The 9,977-nt window shown below is 35.2% G+C and overlaps 1 protein-coding gene across 1 annotated transcript; it reads right to left on the reverse strand.

The window, feature by feature from the left end:
- Positions 1-677: 677 nt before the first annotated feature.
- On the reverse strand, positions 678-6,950 carry LOC135118538 (putative inorganic phosphate cotransporter). The gene is made up of 8 exons (XM_064040891.1): positions 6,796-6,950; positions 5,038-5,249; positions 3,845-4,084; positions 3,239-3,448; positions 2,588-2,755; positions 2,128-2,344; positions 1,509-1,747; positions 678-935 (listed from the first exon to the last, which is right to left on the reverse strand). The coding sequence occupies exons 1-8, from the start codon at positions 6,830-6,832 to the stop codon at positions 705-707; spliced, it is 1,554 nt and encodes a 517-aa protein (XP_063896961.1). The 5' UTR covers positions 6,833-6,950; the 3' UTR covers positions 678-704.
- Positions 6,951-9,977: the final 3,027 nt, after the last annotated feature.

The following is a 9,977-nucleotide window of genomic DNA, read 5'->3' on the forward strand; positions in this document are numbered from 1 at the left end:
AGGGAGATATTTTGAATGTCAAATTAAATTGCTCGTGACTCTATACTTATGTAAAAAATCTTTAAGGGTTTAAAAGTAAATTTCAAGCAGAAAACCTTCTTCAAAACTGAAAAACTAGATGACAAAAAAAAATTGTGGAGAATTTTGGTTAAGGGTGCAATAGCATATTTAATTTTAGCCCGTTCAAGTTTTGCATACATTGGCATAAACTTTGAATTAAAATTAACCAATCAATAAATGGATACCATTTTACCACCTTCTGTTCGATTCTCAAGCGAAGGAACTCTACAAATTCTTAGAAAACTGACATCTTCAGTAATAATTTCAAAACTTGTTAAATATTGAAGGTTATCGATTTATCTGTTCAAAGCCTGAAAGCCATAGTTATCAACTTACTAAGCGTTAAACTTAGTAGTTCATCCATTTTAAACTAGATGGCGCTATTATAAAGACAGTATTTTATTATTGGAATATAAACACATATGTATCACTATTTGACGGGGAATCAAACATTTATAGTGAGAAGCTGGTGTTGCTTCTTATGTTGGTGGTCAGAAAACTTTCCAATAAATGAAATGTTATTTCGTTTCAACGATTCAACATAGAACCTTGATTGAAGCAGTGCAGTTCTACAGAGGATTTATTCTTAAAATAGAAATAAATAAAAACCAGCAACAAAAAATTAAAAAATATTTTATTTACAATCAATCATTTGATACGGGCGAATGGTCATGTTTAGGATAAACAATTTTCTTCTCTCCATCGACTGCTCGTTTCTTCAAAGGTCCATGTTTCCAATTAGGAGGGTAGCCATATTTGTCTACGTCATCCCACCACTGGGGCTCTCCAGATCCCCAAATAAGGTATACGACATTGGTCCCTACGAGCACTATGAATACGGTCCAAAATGCTATGCGCCACTGACCTATCGTTTGCTGTAATGAAAGAAAAGATAAATTTAATTAATAAACAGTACTGTTTAAGTTAGTTTAAACAATTGAAAGGGTGTTTCAAATTGATTTTCCTGCGCTTGTATAAATATCAATCAAAATACACTGCCTAGAGTAACAATAAAAATCTTTTGGAAAAAATTGTGAATAAAAGATGTCACTAATCTAATTTGTTTCGCTCCACAAAACTAAATTGAGGAAGACATGATGTTCTAGAAAAAAATGACCAAAAAATATAACAATTCTTCGGCTGAGTTAATTTATTCCGACATCTGCTGGCCCGGTCAAGCGGAATGCCCTTCCCTAACTCTTTACGAATAAAAAAAATGGGCTGTGAAAAACTTTTTCGTGCCATTTTGTAACAGGCTGTTTATATTTTTTTGGGCATTTTTTTATTTTTGTACGGAAATGCGGTATTTTTTTTTTTCAACTACTTTATAAATAGAATACCTCAGTATAATGCCTTGTATTATTTTAAAGCTAACGGCAACATTGACAAAGTAAAATAAACCAAGCTAAAACAACTAGCTACACATACGTACATATGATAATACTTACATCAGGAGTCAGCAACCCAACCAAGTAGGGCGTAATAATGCCCGATATAGCAGCAATACCGTTGACGAAAGCGGAACAAGTACCAGCATAGTTAGGGGAGATATCCATGGCATTGATCTTGACACTGCTGTAGAAGCCTCCCATGAACGCCATGGAGGCTATGAAAAGGCCAACAGCCTCAGCACGATTGCAGCCGGAATACGAGGCCAGAATAATAAACAATGCCGGTATGGAAGACGCTGAGGAAGAAAAATATGACCTCAATGTTAGAATCGATATTTAAATCGATTAATATGATATATTAGGCATTGTTTTAGAATAAATGTCTGATGAATGAGCTGTGAGTTAGTCATAGGAGGATAACTTGTCTATTTGTAATGTTGTAACGGAAGAATTGATGGATTTAGAAAAAGAAAACCATAACGATCCATTATGATAATATGACGTGATCTATTGAGGATGCTATGGGATATTGCAATAAAATTTCGAAACTTGTAATATAGAACTTGGCGTTTCAATAACTCGGAAACAATTATGAAAACAGATTAATTATGGGATAAATATCTTGTGATATAATCATTATGGCAATGATTGCAAAACAAATCAAGGTAGTACTTACAGACTGTTGTGTAAATTTTTCTTCCTGTTGTGATACTGTGCCATTTTTTCTTGACACACAAATCGCAGATACTGGCGAAAATAAAGGAAGTCACGTACATAGCGATGTACGGTAAAGCTGACATGAGTCCCGTTTCTTTGATATTGAACTTCAAGACGTCTGAGAAATATTTGGGAAGATCTGTTATCATCGTAAAGTATCCCCAATCGTGGCCAATCTAAAACATATAGAACAAAATCGTTAATTTGTGCATCATCAAAGTAAAGAAGTTTACTCGTCTACTCAAGAGCATTTTTATCGCTGTACAGTATCTATACTGTCCTTGCCATTCAATTCAATTTAAAGCAGAAGGACCTTGTTTGAACATAATTATCAAATTCTTAGCCGGGAAATATTCTGAACCGTTTGTAATCCCCATTTCCCCCTCTTTATTACACTTGAGAAAATTAAAAACACTTACGGCAGCCATTACAAGAACCCACAAAGGTGCGGATCGTAACAGAGCTTTGAATGGCACAGGGTCCAGCTTTTTGTTCAAACCAGTTGCGGCTACAGTATTGTTCAAGTATTCTCTTTCTTCGTCAGATATGTATGGGTGTGTGTTGGGTGTGCTGTAGCATAGGAAAACCTGTAAACAAACAAGTACGCATGAACAATCTGACAGTAATTTTTCATGGAGCATCTTGAAACCGCCCTGGCATAGTAACCATTTTTATTGAGGGGAAATTTAAAACAGTTTCGTTAATTGTAGTATAAAAATAATTTTACCTATTTGTGATCTATAAAAATGAATTTATATTTAAATATGTGAAGCCAGCACTTCTACGAATTTTACTGTTTCAAATGTCATGAAAAGACTGGCTTAAGATGTATTTTTATGACCAACGTGATGCCAGAGCAGATGTGTCCCGAAAAATTCTACATCAGCAAATCACACGCTCATGTCACATTTTATAACATCCATAAATTTTGCAATAAATATTATTTATTTGGTGTTCATATAATGGGCCTTGCATGCAAATAACTTCCTCGCTTTCTTAGTTTTACTGATGCAGTTTCATTCTCCGTTATAGTACTTGTTATTTTATATTGTTAACGATTATGAACTTACCCAAAACACGAACCATATAATTCCAAGACCTCCAAATACATAAAACACATTGGCCCAGTCACCGCCATTTGATAATAAGATTCCAGAAATGTACGGTCCAAAAACATTTCCAACTTGAGCTCCTCCAAATATCATGGCACCAAAGCGAGATCTTTCTGATGGGGGTACCCATCTTGCTAATAGTAGAACAAAGGCCGGTGTTACTGGGCCCTGAAATGAAACAATTGATTGTAATGACAAAAAATATGTGGAAATAGGCTGTCGTGGTATGGGCACGTGATGCGAAGGAATATGAATGTTGTGAGGAAGGTGATGAGCATTAATGTGGATCGATATAGTGACAGAGAACGACCACAGAAATGATGGAGGAATCGTGTGAAAGTCGACTTGGCTGAAAATTATTTTACTAGTGGAAAGGCAGCGGACAGAAGAGTAGGTATTGAAGTACAAAACATACTACGCCGACCCTAATAAGAATTGGGATCAAAGCAGGAGAATGAAGATGACCATACAATTACTTATATTTTTTACTTAGATTTTTTCTAAAGATGTTATCTATGTTAAATAATAGATACAACATTGAAGATAAAAAAAAAGTAAACTAACCTCACCAAAGCCTTCTATAACTCTAATGATGAACAACCCCGTCGCCCCACCGATTGTCACAGCAAAAGGCGTAAGGACAGTTGCTACAGATGTCAACAACAGTCCGATCCCTACAGTCCATTTGCCTCCGAATTTTTCCGCCAACAGTCCTCCAGGTAAATGGGTGATTACATAACCGTAGTAGAAGGCACTTAGAAGAAACCCTTGCGTTGCCTCGTCCCAGTCGTAACGATCTCGACCCTGAGGAAAATATTTCACATAAAACACTAAATAGGAGCTTATGTAGACACTGCAGACTAAATGATCGGCCGACCCGAAGTTTAATCGATGACCCGAAGATTTGTTGATGGTTGTAGTGTCAAAACTATCATTCATTTTGTCCTGACAACATTGAAGGTGCATTTTCAACCTAGACAGTAACAATGGAGATTATTTAATTATCTAATTGTGTAATCTGTTTTTCTTATTTTTAACAACCTACTGTGATATCATAGCACGTGATAAAAATATTAAAAGATAACAAACAGGTAACAAATCATATTATGTAAATTTTTCGTTACTATATAATAAAGACTATATTTTTCTGTATTGCCTTTTAATGTTTTTGGATCATATTACAGCTGTAAGATCTAAATATTTAAGTATATTGGGCACGTACCAAATACAAGTGGTTTACGTCACGGAGAGTAGATCTCTTTATCTATATCTCCCAAATCACTGATAAGTGCAATTGATAAGATTCTACTGTCATTGATTAGATAACAATTTAAAAACAAAAACATTTATCACATTTCAAAAGACGTACATATTGCAAACTCACTAGATAAGCTTTTACCATATCACTCTTAAAATGGTCATGGTTTGCACATGGACCGATGGATAAAGGAGACGGCTAATACTGATTTTATCCTCTAACTAGCCATTTTCCCGTGGTTTCACTCGCATCCCATCAGAACTACTGCCTCTACCGGGATAAAATATAGCCTATGTTACTCGGGAAGAGTGTAACTTTTCAACAGTGAAATAAATTTTCAAATCGTTTCAGTGGTTTCTGAGCATTTAGGGTTCAAACAAACAAACAAAAAAATGTTGTCCTCTTATTAGTATATGTATAAGAACCACTCACACTTTTGCCAAGAAAAATCCATCAGGAAATAGGAAATAGGAATTATACGAAATTCGATTATACCCACCGTAAACAATACAGGTGCTTTCACAGCCGTCGCATTAGAGACAGCCACATTAGCCGGGTCTGGGCACGTTTCGCCCACAATATGTTCAGTGGACCCTGTGTGCAGTACCATCTGCGTGATAGTCATGCTGAGACAAACCCGCATAGTGAACGAGTTTCCCAACGCGAACAGTCCCATGATACCCAGGACATAGCGCTGGGGTATCACCATTGCTGGAAATTAAATAAACAAATGAAATTAAAAATGGAACAAATTAAAGATGCTAGACAAAAAATTTAAAGTAGTGTTTATGACTTTGAAACGGGCATAACTATGTTCATTAAATATGCATCCTGCCCTTACGATTGTTAATTAGGGTTGGCACAGCATGTCTGTTTTCCTTTCATTCTGCTCTGTCTTGTCTAAGAAACGTTATTTTTATCTATACAGTTTTTTAGATAACTCATCCACCCTTTCTTACCCTATACATATAAACGACATAATATACACAGGGAAACAATTGCATTAAGCACATTGGAATTTCCTTCCTTTTGATCAGGGCTTATTTTCAAGTAGGTATATAAACTAAGAGGACTCTTTGGCTTGATAACAGTTTCGTGGACCAATCGATCACGATAAAGGCGCGCGTGCCACAGACATGCAGAATCATCCTGATTGTCATTTGTCTGTTAAGACTATTATCAAAATGACACATGTAACTACTGATTGTACGATTCAATTCTTAGAAAAGCCCTTATTTACAAAAAAAACCTCTCTAGCAATGTAGGTAGAACATTTTACATCATCAGCATTTTTAACGTCTTATGCAGGGCTGTGATCTCTCCTAATACAATTTGTCGATTAGCGATTTCAGGCTTTAATGTCCAGATTTTCTCAATTGTTCCTTCACGTTTACTCAGTCATTGGTGTACAAGATGCATACTAAGAAATTAACCGATCCAACAACTCTTTGTTTCAACAATTAAAGAAGAATGCTGTGAAAGTTGCAATGTAATCAAATTCACAACCAATTCTTGGTCGGTTTAAAAAAAATCTAATATCATTTTATCTTATATTATCCTGCAATGTAGGTTAATGTTTTGTAACTAGAATAATTTCCTTGAAATCCTTTCCTGTAGCAAGTAACTACGCAAGCATAAACCGCAAGAAATTACCAGGTTAGAGATGACGATCTTTAAGATACATAGGTACTTTCCCTTTGGTAAAAACAGTGTTTTATGTCATCAAAACGTTCCTCTATATTTCCTCATAACATCGTAAAAAACGTGTAATAGGTACTATACCAACTGCATTCGAGTATTTTTGTTAATGAAATGCTGTTTGTGTTGATTCGATTAAAATATAAAAGAAAAAGTTCTAGGCATCCACAAGGAACTTATCCGGTTGAGCAGTCGACAGCCTCCTCGGCTTAACTGTGAGATAACATTTTTTTTTTAAGAAACCCCTTAGTCATCTTAATAATATTTAAGAATTAACCGATGAGTACTTATATCCATTTTAATTTAATTTATGGTAAACTGTTTAGTTTGTTAAAAAAAGAAAACTATAGATATTAAATTGTGGGTCACTGACAATGATTACACCGGTCTATTTATACCTATTGTAGTAGACAAAACAAAATAAATGATTTGTACATTTAAATATTTAGCTTTACTTAAAAACTCCACAAAATTGTTGCATTGTTTTTAACTATCTTTAGTGTTCTATTCGAAGGCTCAATTAGGTATAATTTACTTAAAAAAATATTAAAGCACTAACCTTTGTTCAGAACTCGACGCCATCCTATCAGAGGCATTTTGAGACTATGCAGTACATCAACAATCCTTTAATATAAGATTTCAACCTACAGTTACTACTACATCACAACATACTATGATTTGAATGACAAAATTGACAGCACTAACCTCGTAACATCTCACTATCTGACAGATCGTTTGATAACGTGAGATGTTTAAACAGATAAATGAAAAATTGTTAAGATCCAAGATAATTGTATAAACTTCTGTAAAGAAGCAACACTAGAAGGTATCGAATACGTCATACTGAAAATCATCATCATCCACCGAGCCTTTTCCCAACTATGTTGGGGTCTTCTTCCAGTCTAACCGGATTCAGCTGAGTACCAGTGCTTTACAAGAAGCGACTGCCTATCTGACCTCTTCAACCCAGTTACCCGGGCAACCCGATACCCCTTGGTTAGACTGGTGTCAGACTTACTGGCTTCTGACTACCCGTAACGACTGCCAAGGATGTTCAAAGGCAGCCGTCATACTGAAAATAAAAATAGTTAATTGACGTTCTTTTTTCAAGTAAAAGAAATAAATGACGATCTACCGATATGAAAACCGCATTGTATAAAACAGTAGGTAGGTATTTTTACTATACCTATCAACGAGTATTTTAATTATTTTAGTTTTTTTTTTCATTTGTACTTGACCTACTAATTACTTTTTTGAGGACTCTTTTCTTTTTCAAGGTTAGACAATGCTGCCTACTGTGTTGTGTTAATATGTATCAATACACATACAATCTAAAATATTAATCACCATTTTTGCGACTTGCTATACATTTTTTTAATGAATTATTTTTGTATAATATGAAAATGGAGGAGTTTGATAGCTATACTATGTTTTTTAACAACGCGTTTTTAAGCTGGGAAAAGTCTGGACAGATAATAATTTGTGTAAATATTCATTATTACAGGAGTCCTTTGTAGTCCTTTAGTAGTTCTTGAATAATATAAGGATCATCACTTCATCTCAAGTGCAGTGGCCGATAGCATTAAAATAATTTAATACGCATTTAATATAGCGTGTGTTTAAGATCTATCAGCTAGGTATCTTTTAATCTTAGCTCATTTTTCCATTATTTTTTTCTAAAACATTTTTATATAAGCGGAAACGGACTGCAAGTTATTAAGGAAATGTGGACAAAATAAGTTGTATGAAATACCCAACACGCAATGCAAGCCAGCGCTTGATTGTTCGTTCCTTTCCTCTAATAGTTTGAAACATACAATCAATGTAGCTTCAATATAATTACTTGGGTATACTGTTTATTTTCCTATGAGATATGAAAAATACAGTTTCCGGTCGTGTGTTTCTGAGCTATGTAGGTGATACATTTAAGGCAATATGAAATAGGCAATTAATTTAAAATTGATACACAAATACTATTCTCCTTCTGACTTTAGAAAATTAAAACTATAGCTATTCATACATATAACGAACAATTTATATAGCGTATAGCGTTTTCGATTATATATAAGTAAATTGTATTAGCGAGATAATAGTTCATTAACTGTGTGTAATTTTAATTGCGTAACAGTAATACATTGATCGTAATGACAAATTGTATATTCTATAGTTAAACAAAATGGAGTGTTAGCACAGTTCATTGTTTCTTTCATAATTTAATGGCCGTGTGATTCAATAACCGTATGCTAAAGAAGATAAACTAATAGGTAAATGTGAATATTTTTTTATGTAAAAATCTGTATGCTTCAGTTTAGATTTCAATGCTTAACTCATTGTGTCTCTTGATGTTGGCCTATTTCTATGTGCTCGCAAAATCGGCTTTTCATACGGTGACCAGATGTTGTATACACTAGCTAGAGGACACGGGTTCCATTCTGTTCTCAGTGTGTTCTATTTTTCTCCTACAAAAAATCGGACACCAATTAGATGTTCTGCAAAAACTACGACGTGGGCTGGACAGGCAGCCTAAGTCAAACATTTGTGTGCATGAAGATTTGTGCCGCATTGAGTATGGACCCTTCTATTGTAATCTTTACATAGAGGTCGATATTTACCAAAAAAACCTTTGTTACGTAAACCGTGTCAGTATATCAGTTATCTAGTACGCAAAGCTCTTCTTAGTATAGGACTAATGACGTCATACTATATCGTAGAGATCAAATGATCCTATCATTGTTTTGATGCAGGTGTTCGTAAAATCTTTCCAGCTGTCTTTTCTACCGATATAGTTAGCGATAACCATGCAGGCACGCTTTAAGCTGTCGAAATGCTTATTCTATCTTGATATAAGACCTCCTCGTTGGATAAGAATTAAGTAGTAGGTACGTATGGAAAATGTAGATACCTACGGAGGTACCTAAGCTCAGTAACAAAAGCTCATTACTACTAAGGTTGATTACTTTTTAGTCTTCAGGTACTTACGTAGAAAACACGTAAGGTGTTAGGTACGCCGTTATGTAATCATCTGCACGAATCTTGAGCGCTGACCTTCACCTGCGCAGAAGTAATTTATTGGGTCCCTTTTGTGGTATGAAGTGAGGCGCGGGGGCGGGCTAAAGTGGTGATTGGCCCGCAGCGCATCGCGTCATAGCCGTCACTCGGGATTGGTTCTTTGCTAATAAATCACTTCTGCGCAGATGAAGGTCAGCGCTCAAGATTCGTGCCGATGATTCTAGGTATTATTGATTCCTTCGTTTTGTTGTTGTTCATTCCCTACACTATACCTATTTATTAACAGTTCTTAGAACTTCCATAAGCCCATGACATAGGAGGATGTTTTTTTCCATTACAGGTGATCTTATACTTGTTGTGATCCATGTAGATGCCTGTTGTGATCCATGTAGATAGAAGATATATCCATACGGATGAAATGATGGAATAAGCTTTATGGAAGGTAATCAATAACATAAACCAGTAGCTATTTAATTTCAATAATTTTCTCTTATAATTTGACATGTAATAATCTATACTAATATTATAAAGCTGAATAGTTTGTTTGTTTGTTTGTTGAACGCGTCAATCTTAGGAACTACTGGTCCGATTTGAACAATTCTTTCGGTGTTAGATAGCCCATTTATCGAGGAAGGCTATAGGCTACTTTTTATCCGGGTTCGTGCAGAGGTTCCCACGGGATGCGGGTGAAACCGCTGGCAGAAGCTAGTTATGTATTAAAGAGCGACCCGC

Source organism: Helicoverpa armigera, chromosome 2 (genome assembly GCF_030705265.1).
Source record: "Helicoverpa armigera isolate CAAS_96S chromosome 2, ASM3070526v1, whole genome shotgun sequence".
In the NCBI taxonomy this organism is placed as follows: domain Eukaryota; kingdom Metazoa; phylum Arthropoda; class Insecta; order Lepidoptera; family Noctuidae; genus Helicoverpa; species Helicoverpa armigera.

What these genes read in the sequence shown, in the direction of transcription:
- LOC135118538 (XM_064040891.1), bottom strand. Translation starts at nt 6,832, where the DNA reads ATGCCTCTGATAGGATGGCGTCGAGTTCTGAACAAAG. An exon ending in GGGTTCTTGTAATGGCTGCC is followed by an intron (nt 2,345 to 2,587) that starts GTAAGTGTTTTT and finishes TATATGTTTTAG; the next exon opens with ATTGGCCACGATTGGGGATA. An exon ending in TTGGGTTGCTGACTCCTGAT is followed by an intron (nt 936 to 1,508) that starts GTAAGTATTATC and finishes CTTTCATTACAG; the next exon opens with CAAACGATAGGTCAGTGGCG.